Here is a 24,627-nt window from a genome sequence, read left to right as displayed (position 1 = left end):
CTTCCAGTGCTTTGCCTGGAAGCCATCTGGATCCACCCTACCCTGCCCCCACCGCCGCTGAGAGCCTTCCGAGCTCTCAAAGGACTTTCTCCAATGTCGGAGGGGAGTCCTTTGAGAGCTTGGAAGGCAAATGTCGTCAGTGGCTTCGGGGTCCTTCCGAGGCCGCCGTCCAATGCTGACATTTTCCCCAGCTGAGCGGCGGGGCTCCTGCTCAGCTCGGGGAAAATGCCCCCTCCGAAGGGGAATGCCTGCGGTGGCCTCGGAAGGACCCTTCGGAAGGGTCCTTCCAAGGCCACCACTGGCATTTTCCCCCAGCTGAGCGGCGGGGGAGACTGGCCGCAGCGGAGGCAGGGTGGGAGGGATCCAGATGCCCGGAGCCGCCCCGCGCCCAGCTATCCCAGCCATGGTTGGACTCCCGGGAGTCTGACCATGGCTGGGGTAGCCGGGCGTGGCGCGGATCCAAGCCCGGGATGCCTGAAAAGCATCCGGATCCCTCCCATCCTGCCCCCGCCGCCGGGATCCATGCCGCAGAGGCGGCGGGCAAAGGGAAAGTGCTGGGCGCCTGGCTCCCCTTCTCCCGCTCCACCTCCTCCTCTTCCTCCGTTTAGCGATGTTTCCGGATAGTGACGTTAATCCTGGAACGGATTAACGTCGCTATGCGGGGCACCACTGTATATATATATTCAGGTTGCTCAGTGTCATCCACCACTTTGGTGCAAGTACATACACTAAGTTCAAAAACACATTCCACTTTAAAAATTCACTGAGATTTATAAATTCAAAAATGACCATGACCAAACCACCTATGGAAAAAAGCCAATACTTTTTTTCCTTCAGAAATGAACGGCAATACTTGTTCATTGGCCCAAATAATGTAATATTTTATGAAAGAAATTGCACCCTGCCTTTTTGGTGCTTCCACACCATTCAGGACAGCTAACAATGAGAAAAAAAGATAATTTATATACTGATCTGTGTCGCCTACAAGTGAGTCCTACATGAATAATGGCAACTAGTAGCTTTCTAAAAAATCCATTCTGAAAGCAAAAGGGAAGTATTACATCAACTATCATTTTCATGCCATTGAAACATTTAATTCAAAGTGAGGATCTCTCCACAAACACACCATGCATCCATCATTCAAGCTGCTTCCTTGTGTACATCCTATGTTACTGTGGTGTGCTTGAATATTTCGTCCATATGGATTAGACAAAATTATTTTAATTGCAGTGTTCCTGTTGTTCAAATATGGGGGGGGGAGCCCAGTTACGTGAAATCATGTGACAGAACACAAATCCTAAATCTCTGATGACAGACTACAAGGGGATCAGAATATTTCACATTTACACTATATATGTTACCTTTCGTAAAAAGATTAAATTTTTTTTTAAAAAAAATAAAAGCCAATGCATAAACTGATTCAGCAAAATGTCACATTAGGCAAAGGAGGCCAAAATGTTGAATATGATAACATTTTCTGTGCTTCCAGGAAGGTGGCTGTGTCAGTTTGTTGCAGCAAAAACAAACACCCTTGAAGCTCGTTAAAGAATAAAAATTTTTATTTGGTATAAACATTATGGACTGCCAGCTTACTCCATCTGATAAAATGGGATGTAGTGTATGAACGCCTGTGTCAAATACAACCTGTTAGTCTTTAAGAAGCCATGAAGCTCTTTATACCTGAATGGATTGATACAGGACACATCCAGATTTGTGAGATGCTATACAGTAGTAACCAAGATCCCGTCTACGTGTTTACAATCTGCTACAAGGGGTTCAGTGCACATTTTAAAGCAAGTGTGAGCCCAAAGCAGAACTCATTGCGCTTCAGATACCAGCCATGGTGTTTACTATGAATTTCTGTAGCTTCTAACCAGCAGAGCCACTGGAATAATAAGTGCCATGGCTCAGTTCCAAAGCACAAGTAGTTCCCCATGCCCAACAGAGTTTTGGATTTGGATTTCCTCAACTAGCCAGCCCACCTCCACCCCCGCACCTCAAACAAGGCAGGCTGATTCTAAAACAAGAGCAGTTTGCATCATGATTAGGAAAGGAAAAGTGGAAAATAGTATTAGAAACACCCAGCCCTCTGGGGATACCTACCCTTTGCATTTTGACATAAACAAATGGGATGCTTTTGGCAGTAACTAGCTTAAAAAGAATCTTAGAGCACCAGATAGTATGACTCCATACATTAAGACCAGCACTCCCCTATGCTGATGCTATTGGTTCTGTCCCCTGCATTCTTAAAGAGAAGCTCTCACAACAGGCTAAATAAATGCCAACAATCACAATCACTCAACTGGAAGGAAAACAGTCAAGACAACAATTTGAACCTGTAAATCCTGTCCATTGAATTCCTTCCAAAAGTATTATCATCTAGTTTGTGCCAGCCACAGTAGCTACCTACTTTACCCTTTTTTAAGCCAACAGGCATTTCACATTTTAGCAAACATTAATTTACTCCATGGAGAAATATCACTTGTTTTTAAAAAAAGGAAAGGTAAGGTATGTCTTGACAAGTAAACTCACCTGCAAGACCACCAGTTGCTGCAGAGATCCCAAAGTACCCATGAGATGGTAGAACCATGTTTTCTACTTTGGCACAAAATTCATAGTCTTCTTTGTCTGGAGTAAAGCCATTGTTTATCAATACCTACCAAGAGATTGTAAAGATATGATGCTCCTTATACAAAGTGAGGCCAACTGACTACTTAGCTCATTCATTCGTATTCAAAATGGCAGTGATGTTCCAAGGGGGTCTCCCAGCCTAGTCACTGCACAGCATTTAAGCAAATGCCATAGCCACCCCCCAACGTACTGCCTATCATATATTGTACTAGAACTTCAGTGTTTTGAGTCAAAATCCAGTGTATCTGGGGGGCACTGTACTGGGGAATGCTGTGCTAGATGAACGTGACTTGCAGAGAACTGTACACTCAGGACCTCTCCAATGACCACTGATCAAGGGATATGCCATTTTTAATTACACAAAACCTCAGTTCTGACACTAAAGGAAAACTGGCATTTCCCCACACCCTAACATATGCTTAATGGCAAAGCTCTAATTGAAAGCAACAGCTCTTTCATTGATGGGGCATCGTCTAATACAGTGGTTCCCAAACTTTTTTCACTTGCATACCCCTTGTAAGCCAATTTCCATAAATTGCATCATTCATATTAGCAAAATGTTTGTAACTAACATGGTTGCTGTTATTTCAAATGTATATGCCCTAACTGTAAATAAATAGCCCAATTATAGGATTAAAAAGCAATGGAATAATACAGTGAACAGACAGGGCATATATATTTGAAACTCAAAAGATACAATGAATTCAAGTAAATACATTGGAGAAGACCTAGAAAACTCAGTCACTGAAAATTGCTGACAGGACTAACTCAGATGCCTGCATATATGTATACACTGATACTGTACGTGACAGCACTCAGATGTTCACAAAGTGGAGGAGAGTGAAATCTGAGTTTGTGAGGGATGGGCTGCCAAGCACATGCACTTCAACACATTGTTTAGGGAGGGACTCCCCACCACTCACCAAAATAACAAAGAGAAGGAACTGGGCTTTTCTCAAGATTAAATAATGTAGAAAACCCCCTCTGCCTCTCATCCTAAGGTTCAATTAATTGTTCAACTTTGGACTTGTATCTTATCTTACACTGTTGATGTATGTGCCTTTTTTCACCATTATTCAATTTTTTGTGTAACCCCTAAAGGTTCTGGTTCATATCCCTGGGGGTACAAGTACCCCAGGCTGGGAATCACTGATCTAATATATGTTACGTCAAGATAAAAACTGCACCAGTGGCTCAAAATCTCTGTCTTAAACCTAAAGGCAAGATAAATGAAAAAGACCTCTCTAAACTGTTTCTCGGGGCACTTTACAATCTTCAAGTGACACACAATGAAAATTTGCAAGACTTGACAGGCCAAACCAAATAGATCATCATCTGACCGCACAAAAAGAATATGTTGGAGAAAGTTGCATGATCCCTTGAGCATCACCACACCTTGTACTGGACATTTAGCCCAGTTATGTCCGACTCTAGGGTGCGGTGCTCATCCCCGTCTCCAAGCCGCAGAGCCAGCGTTTGTCCGAAGACCGTTTCCATGGTCACGTGGCCAGCGTGACTACACACGGAATGCCATTACCTTCCTACCATACTGGGTATACCACTTTCAAATCTAGTATTTTTGACAACTTTTGGGACCATAAGTACATAAGTAAGACATTCTAGCACTGAATGAACACACAAAACTATAGTAAGAACTGGGAGGACTCACAGTAAGTGTCCTTTGGTAGTATGTGATCTTTGCTCGCACTGGATAAGGTTTGTTCCGAAAATCTCTTTGACATGATGCCAGTGCCTGTGTGGAGCCATCACTTTATGATAGAGAACATATAATGAACACAAACTTAAAATGCAAAAAATAGAACAGAATATAATACTAAAAAGTTTGGAAAACAGAAACACGCACCCTGTAAGTAGAATCAAAGTTCAATCAATTTATTCCAGAAAGGAAATACTTAACTCCATTATTATTAAAACAGATCACATCCACAAAAAAGGATTTTCTTAGCTAAGTTTTTAAATGAGTTTAAAGACCACATTAAGAGGAAACATGGTTATTGTTAGACACTGGCTGCCACCAGTGCATATGGAACATTAGAGCAGAGTTTTTCAAACTATTATTTGGGAATCAACAGATTCCTTAGTACACATGTGAGGAAGTCAATAGCACAGGGGCCATAACCAGGCTGAGAAGCAATCCGTTTGGGTAAGTCTGGCCAAGGCAGTGGGACTGCTGTCTTGCCCATCAACTCATGTGCCCCATGAGAATGTTCTTGCAGGTAGGGGACATTGTCAGTTCACACTGCTCATGTCTGCAACTTGGATCTGTAGAAAAACTTATTTTCCTTAAGGTCAATCTAGCACTGTTGGGTTTCCCTGAAGTCCCCTCTAAGTAAGAGAGAAGGGCACACTCTGTTCACAGGGTTATGTCATCCTTCAGTCTGCTGACCCTCCTGCTTTTCTCATTCTTCCAACTGCCAGTCCAAGACTGCTCACTCACTCAACTGTGCTGTGCCCCATGCTGCTGGCAGAGTTCGTACCCTCCATAGGCTATCTGCTGCTCCAATCTGCCTGCCAGTGCTGCCCAGGGTATTTGCCCAGTCCGCAATGCACCCTGTTCTCTGCTCCCCCAATGCTGCTGGTATTTCTTGCTAACATTCCCACTGTCCAGAGTTCAATCAGAACGCCCACTGCAGTAATTTCCTGTTACCTAGGCACTGTTGGTGAGAACTCTTTTTGTTTGGCATAATCACTGGGTATGTGTGAGAAGACACAGGGAAATTCTTTAAAAAGGATTTGCCTGCTTGTGCTTTTTTAATGACTATATAGTATTCATATCGGCTCTCATGGATATCTGGATAACCCCAAATTCCAAATTTTTGCAATTCCAATTCTGAAGGCTCTCATTCCGAATTGTGCACATCCCTAGTTCCTGCACCACCGATCCCTGCTGGTCTCTAGAGAAAAGCATCTCCATCCCTTTGTAACACGCTCCAACCCTCCAGTGCTGGGTAGGACAAACATTTAAAACATATATAAAAGCAAACAGCACTTTTAAGATGTTGTTTAAAATCCCTGGCTGAAATCCAATAGTGTAACTTACACCATGTAAAGTTAATGATGTAAGCAGCCATTGTGGTTTTTGGAAATTAAACATTTCTCTTTCCAGTCCTGCCCTCGTTCTGAGGCCCGGTTGGGATCCCTTTCGCCATAGGGAAGCTGTTGGGGGTTGTGGGATAGGAGGGAAGCCTTTTATTTCTGAAAATCTCCGCTGGTGGCAGAATCATCCCAGCAGTATCAACTTTTGGAAATTAAAAACTCCTACCCCACAGGCCCAAGCAGCCTCCCCATGACAAAAGACATACCAAAGATACATTGGGACCTTCAAGGGGGGGGCATAATTGGACATTTTTTATTTTCAAAAAACTTTAGTGGCTGATGATGTCATCAGCCTTATATAGCATAAATTATGCTACCTGATCTCACTACATCCTAATTTGAAATAATTTCCTGCAAATGAAGAACAATGATCATAATGTATATATCACTTACTTTTGGTGGTCATAATGGAGCTTGCCATTGTTTCCCACAATAATCACTGCTGGGTTATTTTTCTAGGGAGGAAATGGAATTTAAAATAAAAATAAGCTCAGACTTTTAAAATGAACATTTTAAAGTAGAATTCTTTTATTTTAAAATATTCTTCTTTTTCCAATAATGACCAGAAATCTGCCCAAGTAAAATGAATGACTTTAAAAAATGCTTAAACTTCAAAAATCATGTGTTAACTGTAATTAAACACACTAGTGAAGACTCCGTATAGTCCTTCCCTTATCAGAAAATACACAGTGCCAGCTGGAAGCCTTACATAAGTTAACAGTGAAAGGCATCATTGAAAGATGTAAACAGCATAATAAAGCTTAACACACAGCTGCAGATTTCAATGGCAATGATTTTTAAGATATAGCGGAAAAGCACTACCCTCAAGTGAGAGTAATAAACTGTTATGAGATGAAGCACAAAAGCTAAAGAAAATCTATGCGGAAAATACTGATGTAGGTGTACACAGATTCCCATGCTAAGGTCGTACTGTTGGTGGCAAGGCACCTGTAAAGCACCTGAATAACATTTCAGCTCATTGCAAGATCATTCCAAAAAAACACCTTACTTCCAAAAATTCAACTATTTGTTCAGGTTAATACATTTTTGGTAGGAATATTGTATATTCTTATTTGGGAATAAGCTTCACTGAATTCACTGAAGGTTACTTTTGAGGGAACACATATTGGAAGCAGCTGCAATCCCCATTATTTCTATTTGTGATGGACAGTCTTGGTTTCTCCAGATGTCTTGAATCGAAACTCCCATGATACTTTACAACACAGAGCATCTAGAGCCTCAAATCCACATTTGAGTGCCCAAAATTCTACACTCGTGTTTTAACTTTTCTTAGAATGCAGATGTCCTTTTCATAAAAGCCCTAAAGAAACGTTGTACATAAATTCATTGTACACATTTTGCATAACTTTCCACTAACCTTTGCATCATTGTCAAAGGAGTCAAAGAAGATGCCAACACCATTCCAGTTGTCAGCTGCTCCAAAAACAGGACCATCTAAGCCTTGCCCTTCTGTAAACCAGACAGCCTGTTCAGAGAAATTCACATCTAAGTTTTAAGCAATACAGTATATAAGAATGATCTTTTGCAAAGGTGACTGCCCTACGTACCAATCCATCTGCTCCCACTCGCCCTCTTCCTGTCACTCGGAAGGTCACTTCAATCTCCCAGAATTCAAATACAGATTTACTTTTTGTCCATACTGACCCCCTCTGGCTTTTTAGTGATGGTGTTATTCTTATTTGATCAGCACTGGGAATCGCATCTGAAAAGAAAATCAGGAACTGATTATTATTATCTACAAGTAATAGCTACTGCAAGAAAAACTGCTGCATGTAATACCCCATCTCCAGTTACAGAACTGATTTTACATAGTTGAAAAATTCAGTCACTTATTCCATGGAGTAAGGGGGAGTGTCCAATGTGTGTTGTCACAAACCCAGTTGTTTCCCATACTTGTAAAATATTCTGAACCAAAGACAAAGTGGAGGACTATGATACTTAGAATAGAGGGCCACACAGCCCTGCAACCTATAAACAGAGCAAGAAATGGAGTACTTAAGCATGGTACTTCCTCAGCACAGTATGCTTGACTCAGTTGATATCTGAACTAGAGATGGAGCACAGGTGGATATAATGAGGGTTCAACCCTCTGGGGCTGGACCGTCCACTCACCTTCCACTGTTGCCGCAGGCTCCGCGCTCCCTTCCTATCGCTCCGGAGCTCGCAGTCTGCAAGCCACTCTTTGATCTTGCAAAGAGGTTCGTCCTCCCACCTCCTACCAGGACTGGCTCTCGGACTGCTTGCAGCAACAGCAGAAGGTGAGTGGATGGTCCGGCCCCAGGGGGCTAAGATCCTTGTTATGTCCACCTGTGTAGGGGTATGCACATATGTATACAAATACCCTCATCTCTAATATGAACTGAGGAAAGCCACATACTCTTCCTAACATTCTAGGCTCTGCAGAAGGAGAACATGGTTTGTTTACACAATGACCAGAACAATGAGCAAGAGCAACTGTCAGATGCTTTGCATGTGGAACTTTAATAGGAAAATTACCTTCTGAATAGATAATTTCTAAATAACAATTGCTAGTTTCATGAGCACTTGCCATTGTACAAATTTAAGAGTTGGGAGACTCCTACAAGCCACTAAAAGTCTTGAGAGACCATCTTCTGAGCCCTCTTAGCACATACAGGTGCTGCAAGAGTGAAAGAGAAGTCTTACCACTTAGGTTGGAACTTCTGCAAACAAAGCACTGTAACACTGGATCAGAAGGACTTTCTAGAACTGCAACGTGGGAATACTAAGCTAGCCTGGGAAAGAAGGTAAACCAAGCAACAAATCCTGCACAACCTACACACACATCCAAACTTAAGATGAATAAACAAAGCAAGGTGTTTTTAAAGATAATTAAGCATATTTATCCTTCCTCACAACTCTCCTAACGTGTTGCTATGACATCAAGGGTGAAAAAACAGTACCAATCAGGGAACAGTCTAACACTGTACCTGAAGACCAATAAACTCTATGGGGGATATACTGAACTATTTGTAGAAGTGATTCCATTCTTATCTAACATTGTAGCTCAGAGATAGCATCTAACATGCAAACATGGAAATAATGCATGGACATTCCAGTTTTACCAGTGTGGGGCCCTGTCATGTTTCTGTAACAGTAAAATCTGGTATTAACATTCAGAAATATCGTTGCCAGTCCCCAATATTACACTGTACTATAGAAATATGGCTATAGCATAGCACCCATACTAAACAGCTTGTATCAGCAGAAGTGTTGTACTCCTTTATAACATAAAACTTTTGTTTTTAATCTTTCCATGGCATTTTCTAATTACCCCAACTCATGATTTAGAAACCTAATGCACTGGATGTGTGCATTTTCCTGGTTCTTGCAGGATTTGATATCAGCAGGTTATTTGCTCGTGCCTCAAATGCTGGTTTAATCAATGACAGAAGTGTCAACATAGCACTATAAAAATTGCAGATCAGTCCATTTCAGTTGAAATGTAATAGTAGCACAGTATGTTACTCAAGACCAAATCAAAAACTTATCTGGACTGAAGTAAAAAAAAAATAAGTAAAGAAATGAATAACTGGTGGTGCACAGAGAAACAGGTGAGGCTGAGCATGTAGAAACACATAGTCACTCCATTTCTGCAAATGACATGCATCTCTAAAGATGCAAATGGTTTCAATCATTCCTAGAAATCGTTTTGACTAAGATTAACAAACAAGAACCAACAAGAGATTTTGTCCTACCAGAAAGTGTTTAAAATAGATCTACTTGTTCAATGAAGATGGTCTTTCCTATGACATATATGTAAGCCATATTTCATTACATACTTTTTACTTTAATTAGATTTTTACCCCGCCCCATTAGACAAAGTCTATTCGGGGCGGCTTACACACAATAAAAATGTCACAATATAACAAATATCATAAAATCATTTAAAACATAATAATTTGACACTTATTTTAAATCATAGCTAAGATACATACTTAAGTCATACTATATTTAAGTCATACTATGTGCTAACAACTTGCATCTGGAAGCGTTAGGATCAAATATATATAAATTAGCTGCAGAAAACCGTGTGTGACCAAGTTGCTAAAGCAAGCATTGCTCTTCCCCCTCACCTGCCAGAGTTTCATAGATGCCAAAGTCATTTGCACCAAATACAAGTGTAATATTGATTCATATTAACAATATGGAGAAACTACCACCCTATAGCCCCTTCATGGATTGCTGCCTTGTTGTGGCAAAGGGGCTTGAATAATGCAGAGAAGCTATGGACTATGCCGTGCAGGGATACCCAAGATGGACAGGTCATTGTGGAGAATTCTGACTAAATGCGATCCACGTGGAGCAGGAACTGACAAGCCACTCCAGTATCTTTGGCAAGAAAACTCCATGGACAGAAACAAAAGGCTAAAAGATATGATGCTGGAAGATCATAACTTGATCTTTTGATCTAAGCCCCTGAGGTCGAAAGGCATCCAACATGCTGCTGAGGAAGAGTGGAGGACAAAGACAAGTAGCTCCAGAGCTATGAAGTGGTTGGGCCAAAGCCGAAAGGACGCTCAGCTGCAGACGCACCTGGAAGTGAAAGGAAAGTCCGATGCTGCAAACAAAAAATACTGCATAGGAACCTGGATTGTAAGATCTATGAACCTTGGAAAGATGGATGTGGTCAAACAGGAGATGGCAACAACAAACATTGATATCTTGGGCGTCAGTGAATGAAAATGGATGAGAATCGGCAAATTCAATTCAGATGATTATCATATCTACTATTGCGGGCAAGAGTCCCGTAGAAGAAATGGAGTAGCCCTCACAGTCAACAAAAGAGTGGGAAAAGCTATACTGGGATACAATCTCAAACATGTTAGAATGATTTCAAGTGTATGCACCAACCACTGATGCTGAAGAGGCTGAAATTGACCAATTCTAGGAAGACTTACAACACCTTCTAGAACTGACACCAAAGAAAGATGTTCTTCTCATTATAGGGGACTGGAATGCTAAAGTAGGGAGTCAAGAGATAAACAGAACAGGTAAGTTTGGCCTTGAAGTTCAAAACGAAGCAGGGCAAAGGCTAATAGAGTTTTGTCAAGAGAACAAGCTGGGCATCACAAACATTCTTTTCCAACAACACAAGTGGCGATTCTACACATGGACATCGCCAGATGGGCAATACTGAAATCAGATTGATTATGTTCTCTGCAGCCAAAGATGGAGAAGCTCTATACAGTAAGCAAAAACAAGACCTGGAGCAGATTGTGGCTCTGATCACAAGCTTCTTATAGCAAAACTCAAGCTTAAACTGAAGAAAGTAGGAAAAAACACTGGCTACTCAGTTATAATCTAAACCAAATCCCTTATGAATACTGTACACAGTGGAAGTGAAAAACAGGTTTAAGGAACTCGATTTGGTGGACAGAGTGCTGGAAGAACTATGGATGGAGGCTCGTAACATTGTACAGGAGGCAGCAACAAAAACCATCCCAAAGAAAAGGAAATGCAAGAAAGCAAAGTGGCTGTCCAATAAGCTTAAAAATAACAGAAGAGAAAGGAAACAAAATGCAAGAGAGACAGGGAAAGTTACAGAAAATGGAATACAGATATCCAAAGAATAGCAAGGAGAGACAAGAGGGCCTTCTTGAATGAACAATGTAAAGAAATAGAGGAAAATAATAGAAAAGGAAAAACCAGAGATCTGCTCAGGAAAATTGGAGATATTAAAGGAACCTTTTGTGCAAAGATGGACATGATAAAGGACAAAAATGGCAGAGATCTCACAGAAGCAGAAGACATCAAGAAGAGGTGGCAAGAATACACAGAAGAATTATACCAGAAACATCTGGACGTCCCAGACAACCCAGATAGTGTGGTTGCTGACCTTGAGCCAGACATCCTGGAAAGTGAAGTCAAGTGGGCCTTAGAAAGCCTGGCTAACAAGGCCAGTGGAGGTGATAGCATTCCAGTTCAACTATTTAAAATCTTAAAAGATGATGCTGTTAAGGTGCTACGCTCAATACGCCAGCAAGTTTGGAAAACTCAGCAGTGGCCAGAGGACTGGAAAAGATCAGTTTACATCCCAATCCCAAAGAAGGGTAGTGCCAAAGAATGCTCCAACTACCGTACAATTGCAGTCATTTCACACGCTAGCAAGATTATGCTAAAAATCCTCCAAGGCAGGCTTCAGCAGTATGTGGACTGAGAACTCCCAGATGTACAAGCTGGATTTCGAAGGGGCAGAGGAACTAGAGACCAGATTGCTAACATGCACTGGATTATGGAGAAAGCCAGAGAGTTCCAGAAAAATATCTACTTCTGCTTCATTAACTACGCAAAAGTCTTTGACTGTGTGGACCACAACAAACTATGGCAAGTCCTTAAAGAAATGGGAGTGCCTCACCACTTTACCTACCTCCTGAGAAATCTATATGTGGGCCAGGAAGCAACAATTAGAACTGGACATGGAACAACTGATTAGTTCAAAATTGGGAAAGGAGTACGACAAGGCTGTATATTATTTCCCCGCTTATTTAACTTATATGCAGAATACATCATGCGAAAGGCAGGACTGGATGAATCCCGAACCGGAATTAAGATTGCCAGAAGAAGTATCAACAAACTCAGATATGCAGATGATACCACTTCTGATGGCAGAAAGTGAGGAGGAATTAAAGAACCTCTTAATGAGGGTGAAAGAGGAGAGCATCATTAAGATCATGGCCACTGGTCCCATCACCTCCCGGCAAATAGAAGGGGAAGATATGGAAGCAGTGACAGATTTTATTTTCTTGGGCTCCATGATCACTGCAGATGGGGACAGCAGCCACGAAATTAAAAGACGTCTGCTTCTTGGGAAGAAAGCAGTGACAATCCTAGACAGCATCTTAAAAAGCAGAGACATCACCTTGCCGACAAAGGTCCACATAGTCAAAGCTATGGTTTTTCCAGTAGCGATGTATGGAAATGGGAGCTGGACCATAAAAAAGGCTGACCACCAAAGAATTGATGCTTTTGAATTGTGGTGCTGGAGGAGGCTCTTGAGAGTCCCCTGGACTGCAAGGAGATCAAACCTGAGTGCTCACTGGAAGGACAGATCCTGAAGCTGAGAGTCCAATACTTTGGCCATCTCATGAGAAGAGAAGTCTCCCTGGGAAAGACCCTGATGTTGGGAAAGCGTGAAGGCAAGAGAAGGGAACAACAGAGGACGAGATGGTTGGACAGTGTCACTGAAGCGACCAATATGAATTTGACCAAACTCTGGGAGGCAGTGGAAGACAGGAGGGCTTGGCGTGCTCTGGTCCATGGGGTCACAAAGAGTCGGACATGACTTAATGACTAAACAACAATAAATCATTCTGTAGAGAGGCACTCTACTATACAGAAGTCCACAGAGGACTGGACTAGGGCTAAGGAGACCTGGGTTCAAATCCCTGTTCAGTCATGTAATCTTGCTAGGGGTGAGGTGGTAATGTTACACCATTCTGCCACTCTTGAGATATGTGAATATCTTCCATACCTTTTTTTAAAAAGGCGTAATTTTACAATCACCAGATTTGGCATCAATTGTACATAAACCACCATACCATCACTTGTCATAAACAGCAGTATGAAGTAAATTCCTCTCTACATATGACACACATTGAAAAGTGCAGCTGATTTGTCTATTATAACAGAGAAAGGGAGCTGGGGAACTAAATGACCTTGACTCCCTGAACAAACAAAAGACAGAAAGAACAAACTCTGTCACAATGAATTTTAAAAATGAACGTGTTACTGGAACACCTTATTGGCTTACCTAAGCATCATGTGGTGTGGTTTATGTCACAGTAATGAAAGATGCTACTAATCACATACTGTACTTTGGAAAAGCAGCACAATACTTGTGACAAATTAGGTCAGATAAGCAAACAGCAGTGCAACAAAAAGAATGCTCCTTCATCAGAGAGAAGGCCATACACATCAAAATTCTTAAAAGTATCCTGTGTATGTAACAGGACTCAGAAGTGTGGGGGGGGTCACCTTCTGTATACATGCCATGACATATTGAGATTCCAATAGAATAATATTCCTGTACAAAGGACGACAGGAAATAAAGATTCAGAGTCACCATAAATACACCCGATTTAAAACATAAGCTGCAACCCCAAGTTGTATTCAAGAAATCATCTTTTTGGAAAAGGAAAGGGAAGAGTGACAGTATCCATATTCCTGAAGTTAGTACATATACAAAGTAGGATTAGGGTATATTTTTCAAGCCATGAGCCTCGTTCATTGAGAGGTGAGCTAATCTTTCTAGTGATCTAGATCTAGGCGGGGGTTCTACCCTCACTCTTTCCCTAATGTTGAGCTCAAAGGGTGGGCTTAGTCAAAAAGTGGCAGGTCTGACAGTTGAGGAGGCCTTTTGGTGCACATCCCAGAAGCTCCCTACCCCTATTATTATATTAAGTAAAGTAAAAAAAATATTTGCTAGAAGGTGAAAGTGAAACAGGATTTCTCTGTCTATTAGCAGAACCCTATCATATAAGGGAAATATCATAAATCATATAAGGAACAGACAAGGCAGCTATAAGTATATTTGTGTGTGTGTGTGTGACACACACAATGGGTCGTACAGAGTTTATAGGACACACAATACAGTTGTGATTCTAAATGAGTGTGCTGACAGGACCTGTGGGTGTAGTGCCTGCAAGAGGAGTATGGGAAGAAGAAAAGACAAAACCATGAAACTATGGAATGGTCTATTTCCAGGCTACCCAAAGGACAATGAGCTTCTCCAGATCATGGGATTTTCAGGGAAAATCTTTCTCCCGGTTCTGCCACCCTCCCAAGCACATTCTGTGAAAACAAAAGAAAAGCCCAGCCTGTAGAATTTTAGAGGGTGGTTAGTCCAGTCTCCTCTTTGCTCTCCTTCCACTAGCAATCAAAGAACTTTTTATTTATACTCAGTAGTCTTTGAGTGGCTGCAGAGGAAAGGATTTTTAATGCTGAATGTGCACTTCCTCCCACCCCTTACTGTACTCTGCTGCTGTTGTTGATATTATGTGCCATATCTACTTTGACCCATGGTGACCCTATGAATGTGATCTCCAAAATGTCCTGTCCTCAACAGCCTTACTCTGATCTTGAAAACTCATGCCTGTGGCTTCCTTTACGAAGGCAATCTATTTCATATTTGGTCTTCCTCTTTTCCTGCTGCCTTTAACCTTTCCCAGCATTTTTTTCCAGATTATACTTTATATTTTTAAAAAACTGTTTTATTTCAGTATTTATTTTAAGTAATAACTTATTTAATCATGCTGTAACATTATATCGAATTAGCCAGAATCTTTTTAGTAACTTACATCTGCTAAGAAAAAGTTAAATTACAGGAGAAAAATGCCAGCATTAACAAGTGCTGGTTGAGCTTCTGGGTGCACACCCCATAGATCATAACCAGCACCTTGTTGATGAGTACCAATATGCCACCAAGATGTACTGATTTCCTGTACAAAAGAATAAATTACAAATAGCACCAGTGTTTTTAGCTCAATCTTTTTTATTCTTTGGTGTGAGTCACCTTTGGTACTAGGATGTGGGCAAGATGTTAATGAAGGAAATAAATAATATCAGATACCATAAATCTGAAAACTGTGTTTCCAGGCCCTTAACATTCATCCCACCCACACATTAGGAGACATGAGGTTAAATGTAGATGTAAGGATCATAAACTTATAATTATTCAGAGCAACAAGCATGCTGTCTCCAATACGATGTACAGCAAACTTCAATGAATTTCAAATTTTCAAGCAAACACACATTCTTCAGAGTTCATAAATACGTAATGTGAAAGTGATCTGTGTTAACTCTTCCAAGTACAGTACAGTGGGGTCTCTACTTAAGAACGTCTCTACTTAAGAACAATCCAACTTAAGAACAGCTCCATTTGCTAAATTTTGATTCTACTTGAGAACAGAAATCCAAGATAAGAAGAGGAAAAAAAACCTTTCCTGCTCTTTTTTTAGCCTTAGGTCATCTTAGGTTAAAAAAAAATTCTCCCCCTAGTGGTAGAGTACGTATTAACCAGCTTTGCATTAGTTCCTATGGGAACTAATGCTTCAATGTACGAACACACCTCTACCAGCGTGCCTGCGTGAGGAGGAAGCCAGGGACCATCGGCCGGCCACAGCCACTGGGTGAGAGGCAGTGGACTGTGGTTGGGCCCCTGCTGGATGCCAGCCCTCTTTTCCAGAAGAGCTGCTCGGCCCCCTCTGTGTCTGCAGGACCAGGTCCTGCTGCTCCGGCTGCCTCATTCCCTGTGAACACCAGCCACCTGGCCTAGGGAGAGAGAGAGCTCTTAGCCAGAGCTGCTTTTGGGACCTGACCAGACCAGCGTGCCTGCGTGAGGAGGAAGCCAGGGACCATCGGCTGGCCACAGCCACTGGGTGAGAGGCAGTGGACTGTGGTTGGGCCCCTGCTGGATGCCAGTCCTCTTTTCCAGAAGAGCTGCTCGGCCCCCTCTGTGTCTGCAGGACCAGGTCCTGCTGCTCCGGCTGCCTCATTCCTCTCAGCATGAGCCACATGACTTGGGGGGGGGGGGAAGAGAAGGGGCTTTAGAAATGTTTTGTTTTATTTTATATATGTTTTAAATGTTTTTTAAATTATTTTTAATTGCCATCAATTAAGAAGAGACCCACAGCAGATCTAATGGAACAGGAAGGGGGGAGGGCGTTGGAGGGGGCAGCCATTGAGGTGGTGCTGGGTAGGGGAAGGAATGGCGGTGGGGGTAGAACATGCCCGCGTAGGAGAAGAGAGGTTAGATATCTTACATCTATCCCCTCTTCTAGTCCTACTCCCAACCAGATGGTATCAGGTGACCATATCAGCAAACCCTCAAGCCACACGGTGCTGTTGATGAACGCCAGGTCAGTACAAAATAAAACTGCCCTCATCCATGATGTAATTCTGGATGAGGGGGCTGACCTGGCGTGCATTACTGAGACCTGGGTGGGAGAGGAGGGTGGTGTTCCCCTCTCCCAGCTGTGTCCGCCTGGGTACTCGGTCCAGCACCAAGGTCGCTCGGAGGGTCGGGGAGGGGGAGTTGCTATAGTCTATAGGAGTTCTATCTCCTTGACCAGGCTTCCTATCCCTTTGAGAGGAGGTCTCGAGGGCCTGTATTGTGTGTTGGGCTCGCGAGACAGGTTAGGGATTCTGTTGGTGTACCGCCCACCCTGCTGCGTACCAACAGTCTCCCTGCCTGAGCTGACGGAGGTAGTCTCGGACCTGGTGTTGAGGACTCCCAGGGTGTTGGTGCTGGGGGACCTCAACATTCACGCCGAGGCTCCCTTGACTGGGGCGGCTCAGGACTTCATGGCCACCATGACAACCATGGGGCTGTCTCAATGTGTCATCAGCCCAACGCATGAGAAGGGCCATACCTTGGACCTGGTTTTCTCAACGGGACTGGAAGATGGTGGTTTGGATGTGGAGGGGTTGGTTGTGACCCCATTGTCATGGTCAGACCACTTCCTGGTCAAGTTTAGTCTATTAGCTTCTTCTTCCCTCTGCAAGGGTGGGGGATCTATTAAGATGATCCGCCCTCGGAGACTAATGGATCCAGATGGATTCCTGAATGCTCTGGGGGATTATCCGTCTGATATGGTCGGCGCTCCTGTCGAAGCTCAGGTCACCCTATGGAATAAGGAGATGACCCGGGCTGTTGACACGATTGCGCCTAAGCGCCCTCTCCCTGCTCGCCGAGCCCAGACAGCCCCTTGGTATACTTCTGAACTGCGGGCGATGAAGCGAGAGGGGAGACGGCTGGAGCGCAGGTGGAGGAAATCCCGCTGGGAGTCCGACCGAACACGACTTAGAGCCCATTATCGGGCCTATTTCGTGGCAATACGGCTGGCGAAACGGCAATATTTCTCCAGCCGTATTGCTTCCTCAGAATGTCGTCCAGCCGAGCTGTTTCGGGTGGTCCAGGATCTTCTTCAACCGGGAAACCCGGTGGAGGTCCTGGACTGCTCATCAGCTCGCTGTGATGAGTTTGCAATCCATTTTGAGGAAAAAATTGCTCAGATTCGCAGTGGGTTGGACTCCACAGTTACTGCAGAATCAGAGGATGTGTCCAGCGCACCGTGCTTTGGTCAGGTATTAATGGATGAGTTTCAATTGTTGAGACCTGAGGATGTGGACAGGGTGCTTGGATCTGTCCGTTCTACCACAGCTCCGCTCGACCCTTGCCCATCCTGGCTAATTAGAAGATCAGCCAGGGGGGTTCGCACCTGGGTCCAGGAGGCCGTGAACGCCTCTTTGAGAGAGGGAGTGGTCCCTACCACCTTGAAAGAGGCGGTAATTCGACCACTCCTTAAAAAGCCAAACCTGGACCCAAGGCTGGTGGCTAACTACCGACCAGTAGCGAACCTCCCTTATTTGGGCAAAGTGTTGGAGCGGGTTGTGGCTGGGCAACTCCAGGCGCTGCTGGATGAAACGGATTTTCTGGATCCATTTCAATCGGGTTTCAGGCCGGGTTTTGGTACAGAGACTGCCTTGGTCGCCCTGTACGATGACCTTTGCCGGGAGAGAGACAGGGGGAGTGTGACCCTGTTGATACTCCTGGACCTCTCAGCGGCTTTCGACACCATCGACCATGGTGTCCTTCTGGATAGGCTGGCTGGGTTGGGAGTTGGGGGCACTGTTTTACGGTGGTTCCGCTCCTTCCTGGCTGACCGTGTCCAGAGGGTGGTGCTGGGGGACAGTTGCTCTGCCCCATGGCATTCATGTCATGGGGTTCCTCAGGGCTCAATACTGTCCCCCATGCTGTTTAACATCTACATGAAACCGCTGGGAGAGGTCATCAGGAGGTTTGGGCTGAGGAGTCAGCAATATGCTGATGACACTCAGCTCTACCTCTCGTTTTCCACCAATCCAGGTGAGGCGGTTTCTGTCCTGAACTCGTGTCTGGACCTGATAATGGACTGGATGAGGGTCAATAAATTGAAACTCAATCCAGACAAGACGGAAGTGCTGTTAGTGGGTGCTTCGCCAGACAGGCTGGAGGGCCATCTCCCTGCCCTGAATGGGGTTACACTCCCCCTAAGGGACAGGGTCCGCAGCTTGGGGGTGCTCCTGGACCCCAGTCTAACACTGGAAGCCCAGGTGGACTCGGTGGCCAGGGGCGCCTTCCTCCAGCTGCGGAAACTATACCAGCTACGGCCCTACCTGGACGAGCGGAGTCTCATGACAGTTACACATGCACTGGTAACATCCCGTATAGATTACTGCAATGCGCTTTACGTGGGGCTGCCTTTGAAGACGGTCCGGCGACTGCAACTGGTTCAGAATCGAGCGGCGCGGCTGGTGAGTGGTGTGGCCGCCAGGGACCATATCAAGCCGATTCTGTACAAGTTACATTGGCTACCAGTTGCTGCCCAGGCCCAATTCAAAGTGCTTGTTTTGACATATAAAGCCCTAAACGGCTTGGGCCCTGGATACCTGAAGGACCGCCTCCTTCCATATGAGCCTACCCGGCAGTTAAGATCTAGCCAGGGGGCCCTTTTGAAAGAGCCATCCCTCAAGGAGGTAAGAGGGATGGCTTGCAGACAAAGGGCCTTTTCGGCAGCTGCCCCCAGACTATGGAATGCCCTCCCGACTGAGATTCGTCTGGCGCCGACACTGATGACATTTCGGCGCCAGGTCAAAACCTTCCTGTTCCAGAAGGCTTTTAACTGAAATAATATTAACTGTGGGTCTGATGGCAATTTTATATATATTTTAATTGTATTTTAGTTGTACATATCTTTATTGTATTTTAAATGCTGTAAGCCGCCCAGAGACCTTTGGGTAGTGTGGGCGGCATATAAATTAAATAAATAAATAATAAATAAATAATAAATAAATAACAAAAAAACAGCCAGAACGGATTAATTGGTTTTCAGTCCATTCCTATGGGAAATTTTGCTTCAACTTAAGAACGTTTCAACTTAAGAACACAATTCCAAAATGGATTACGTTCTTAAGTAGAGGTTCCACTGTAGTTTCTATGGACGGAAAAGAGCAGATACGGATTAAATGGTTTTCAATGCATTCCTATGGGAAATGCAGATTCAACATAAGAACTTTTCAACTTGAGAACCACCTTCCAATACGGATTAAGTTCTTAAGTAGAGACCCCACTGTATGTACTCTCCTCAAGAAGCACCTTGGTCAATCATGGCCCTTCCAGTTCAGCATTATTTATGACTCTTCAAGCACCAGGAATAAAGGTTTATCTCTTGTCCATCTTATATATTGCATATAATGAAGCAACAGCTTACGGGGAACCTCAAAAGTCCAGGGGAGAGGCAGGAGTAAGAATGAAAGAATACATATTTACATGTGTAAATGTATACATGCAGTGGTAAGTTCCTGTACTGTATTTATGACTGAGAAAGTCTGGAAAAAGTCAAGAAGGGCTACGTGGCAGCCTTAAAGATAAGAACAAATCTGAAAACAAACGTAATTAGCAGATAAGTTCCCCGTTTTCCTCCGTGGCAAGTTTCTACTACGGACTGAAGCCTATTTGGACAATACTCGTTGAATTGTAGGGCTCGTCCCAAATCCCTGAGGAAAGAAGGTGCGCTGCGGACCCTCCAAGGCGAGACGACGGTACTCTACACATGCTCAGAGACGCCCTTTGCCTCTCTTTAACATCCTACAGCACTAAGCTTTGTGATCGCAAACCATTTCCAGGACTGAACCCGGGTTCAAATACAGCCTCCCTCCCTTCCTCTGCGGCTCTGCCCATCGGTACTTACTGCCCGTGTGGACCCAGAAAGGCACCGATCCGTCCCCCTGCACCAAGTGCGGTCCCTTGAAACTGTATTTATACTCGAACCGCCGGTGGGGCGCCGTAGGAGTGGCGGTGCCACCTTCCGCCTGGCCGGTGGCGTCTGTGGTGGGGAGAAAGCGGCTGCCCAGGCAAAGCAGCGCGGCTAAGAGCAGCCTTTCCCCGGCACTCGTTGAGCCTCCCTTCTGCACCCAGAGCGGCGCCATCTTGCTCTCCGCTTCATGCAACCCGGCTCGGCCAACAGGGCGCTCGCGGATTGGCTGAGAAGCTACGGGGCGGGGCCTGAGCACGGCCAAAGGGCAAAGAGCGCGAAATCTCTCTGCCGGGGGCGGAGCTTCGTTCTCCCCGCCTCTCCGTCACCACCGTTGCTCCTCCTCCTGTAAAATGGGAGAAGGACGGAACGCTTAATTTCGGGAGTAGTTCCGCCCACCTGACTATTAAATAGCAGTTAGCTTTCTACTTTTTGTCAGAGTGGGATTCCCGGTGTGGGTGGCGAGTGGGTAAAAAAAAAGAGCAAACTTGAAAGAAGGGTGAGATTTTCTTGGGATGGAGGGCGGGGATGCTAAGAAAAGCTCAGTGCAGCAGGAAGAAAGGAAGCTCAAACATGAGATGGATTAATCCATAGAGAAAGCCACGAGTCTGAGTTTACAAGAGCTAAATAGGGCTGTTGAGAACAGGACATTTTAGAGGTCATAGGGCTGGTATATATTGTAAGTACTGTAACTTGATGCTTGCTATTTCCCTGGAGCCGCAACAAAGGAAGGCTCCTGACCTCTTTACAGCAAGAGAAATTCACAGGAATCCTACAAACTCCAAGGAAGCCACCCAGAAATATTCCATGGCTCTCCTCCCAAACCTGTGATCAAAGGCAAAAAGACCTTTCTTCACTTTCTGATCCTATAGAAGTCTGCCATCTTCCTGGTTTTTTGGAATTTCAGGTGCTATCTGTCTGTAGAAAGGGGTTAAGGATATAATCATGTTTAAAGTCTGTTAACATGCACTTGAAGGATGTCTATGGGCTGTTAAAAAAAACCTTTTGGGGGCTCTGTGCGACAGCCCCAAGGCCACACTTTGCCCACTTGGTTATGGAATGGGAACCTGACTGCTTATTTCATTGGTTACCCTTTTGTCTCTGTGGCAGGTAGATAACTGTCAATACCTGTTAATTTACATTTGTGGAAATCCCTAAACATAAAGTGGTCTAGAGCAGCCAGTCTCAATGGGGGAACCGTCCAGAGAAGTAAGAAACTTCCTATTATGAACCTGAAGGCCAGCCCTGACTGCTAGCTCTGATTCTATCAAATAAATCCCAGACTTTCTTTCAAGAATTGTTTTAATCCTGATCAAGTAGGTTTTAATCAAGGGTTGCCTTCTGTCAGACAACAAAAGGGAGGACCCCAAACTGTAATTTGACAGGCTGGAGAATGACAGCCTTCTGCTTTGTCCCTGTGTTTATCACACACCAAATGTTTTTTGAAACTATTCCCTGGGAAAATTTGTAAATGCTTCCTGTACATATTGAAGACTATAAAGAGTGAAAAAGTAGGAAATAATGCATGATATCAGATACCCTGAATCACTAACTTTCCTAGATAAGCAGGAGACTCTTGCAGACTGCGGGCGGCATACAAATCGAATGGATAAATAAATAAATAAATAACAAAAGGATCTCTCTTTCTCTGGTTATGCCTGCTTTCTGTTAAAATGATGACTATTTTGCCTTGATTAATTTTGATGGTTTTATGCTAATAGAGAATATTTCCCATACCTCCGATGGCCTTTCATGTTGGGAAGCCAGTGTGGTATTGTGATTAGAGCAAACTGTGCCAACCTGACCCCCCTCTGGATAGGTTTGTCTGCAAATTTCATCATTCTTAGTTTGGCTAGAGGTGATATAGCCCAACCTAGCCTGAGAGTAACAGGCTGGGCTACAGGGTGGATTAGGGTTCAGACTAGGACTGGGAAGATTGAGATTCAAGTCTCCACTCAGCCATGAAGCTCACTGGGTGCCCGTAGGCGAGTAACTGCCTCTCAGCTTAACCTATCTCACAGGGTTCATGTGAGGACAAAAATGGGAAGAGAGAAATCATGTATGCTGCCTTGAGCTCCATAGACAAAAGGCAGGATGTTGCTGCTGTCGGCCATCAAGTCATTTTTGACTTAGGGTAACCCCATTAGTTAATGACTTCCAAAACATCCTATCACTGACAGCCCTGCTCAGGTCTTGCCAATTCAAGACCTTAATTGAATCAAGTAGGTCTGTAATAACAACATTGTGCCACGATGTATTTCTGCCTCTTTTTTAGAAATCTGATTTTTTTTTCCTTCCCTTGGTAGGCTTTACTTGTAAATTTCTACGTGAAACAGATCTTAAAGAGATATTGTAAGGCCTCCTCCCCTTCCCAAAAGAAACAAAGCCCTATAGCTATACATTCCCCAGTGCACTCACTGACTCTATCTCAATTGATTTAATCTCTAAGACAAAGTTGTTCTTTAATGCAATAATAGTGCAGCAAACACTGCATCAGAAGCACTGGAGTTCCTGCAGGACAGATAGATTTTCTTTAGGGTACTGTGAAATTTGGTGCAATCCAGCCTGTTTAAAAGGTCTTTATCTTCAGTGTAGTCTATTTAAACTCTTGGTACCCACCTGTGAAGGCAAAAGAAAGAACCATTTTGCATCTCAGTCAATCATCCCCAAAAGATTGTATTCCCTAGCCCTGTGTCAGAAAGATACAGACCAGCTCTTAAAGATGAAGGATGGATCATTTTATATAGAAGCACAAGCGGAAGAGGTATTTTATTTCACACCAAACAGTGCTACTAGGGAATCATATATCATAACTATATGCCAGTGTGGTCTGGTTTTGTGGCATGGTTTGGAACAACTGAGTAAACCCAATGAAATCAATCAACAGATTGATTTCATTGGGTTCATCCACCAGTGAAAGCAATTTTTATTTATACCATTCATATTGAACGTCCGGAGTTCATTGCCTATGGAGTCACAAGTTTGTGTTGGCCAATCACAGGGATCAGTTTCTTTTAATGAGCTGTGTCAATCTCTCAACTTCTTCACTCTCAGTTTAAGGCAGTAAAGAGGGTGGCCACGCCATGATACCTGTGTAACAAGCATTTCCCATCACTGCATTTCCATGGTAGGAGGAACGTTCAAGTATTATTGATTCTGGCTGCTGTGCTTTGTAGAGCCTCTGTTCATTTTTTAAAAAGTACTGTATTTGGCAAGTCTACATTTTAAACCTTACAGATATTAATATTTTATCTGTTATATGATTTTAGATTACTAATTTCTCTCTTCATTGTAAAAAGAAATATTATTCAACACTAAACACTGATGAGGATGTCCTTAACTCTTAAATTTTAATATTGAAAACCGTCTGATTAGTTGTGGATGACTAATTTTTACTAACTGTTCAATGATAATATTTAACAGTAATGTATGAAATTGGACACTCCAAGTCATGTTTATACTGAAATCTGTGAGATCGCCACTTATTTCTAATAGGAACTGTTTAAGAGATGATGGGAAAATGAACTTGAATTGTTAATCCGAATGCTAATGACAAATTTTATAATTATTTAATGAAATAATTAAAGCAATAGAATTAGATACTTGTGATTATACTACAGTTACTACTAGAAACTTAATCTTCAACTTATTTTGTCTTTGGCTACATTCCCAGAGTAAATATTGTCTATTCAAATGAGATGTGTGTTCAGCACAGGAGTCGCTGTTGTTTAGTCGTTAAGTCGTGTCCAATTCTTCGTGACCCCATGGACCAGAGCACGCCAGGCCCTCCTGTCTTCCACTGTCTCCCGGAGTTGGGTCAAATTCATATTGGCAGCTTTGGTGACACTGTCCAACCATCTTGTCCTCTGACGTTCCCTTCTCCTCTTGCCTTCACACTTTCCCAACATCGGGGTCTTTTCCAGGGAGTTCTCTCTTCTCATGAGATGGCCAAATTATTGGAGCTCAGCTCCAGGATCTGTCCTTCCAGTGAGCACTCAGGGTTGATTTCCTTCAAAATGGATAGGTTTGTTCTCTTTGCAGTCCA

At 43.5% G+C, this 24,627-nt stretch overlaps 1 protein-coding gene across 1 annotated transcript in view; it reads right to left on the bottom strand.

Moving 5' to 3' along the window:
• LMAN1 (lectin, mannose binding 1) overlaps positions 1-20,800 on the bottom strand; it is a 32,340-nt gene extending 11,540 nt beyond the window's left edge. Inside the window, exons 1-6 of the mRNA XM_020804891.3 lie at positions 20,520-20,800; positions 7,317-7,471; positions 7,127-7,234; positions 6,142-6,203; positions 4,301-4,400; positions 2,533-2,656 (exon numbers count right to left, since the gene is read on the bottom strand). Of these exons, the coding sequence (XP_020660550.2) occupies positions 2,533-2,656; positions 4,301-4,400; positions 6,142-6,203; positions 7,127-7,234; positions 7,317-7,471; positions 20,520-20,757 (787 nt within the window). The 5' untranslated portion in view covers positions 20,758-20,800. The remainder of the gene's footprint in view (positions 1-2,532; positions 2,657-4,300; positions 4,401-6,141; positions 6,204-7,126; positions 7,235-7,316; positions 7,472-20,519) is intronic.
• Positions 20,801-24,627: the final 3,827 nt, after the last annotated feature.

This window comes from Pogona vitticeps, chromosome 2 (genome assembly GCF_051106095.1).
Source record: "Pogona vitticeps strain Pit_001003342236 chromosome 2, PviZW2.1, whole genome shotgun sequence".
Classification (NCBI taxonomy): domain Eukaryota; kingdom Metazoa; phylum Chordata; class Lepidosauria; order Squamata; family Agamidae; genus Pogona; species Pogona vitticeps.
Note: the sequence above shows the minus strand (reverse complement) of the source record. Positions and strands in the feature narration are given on the sequence as shown.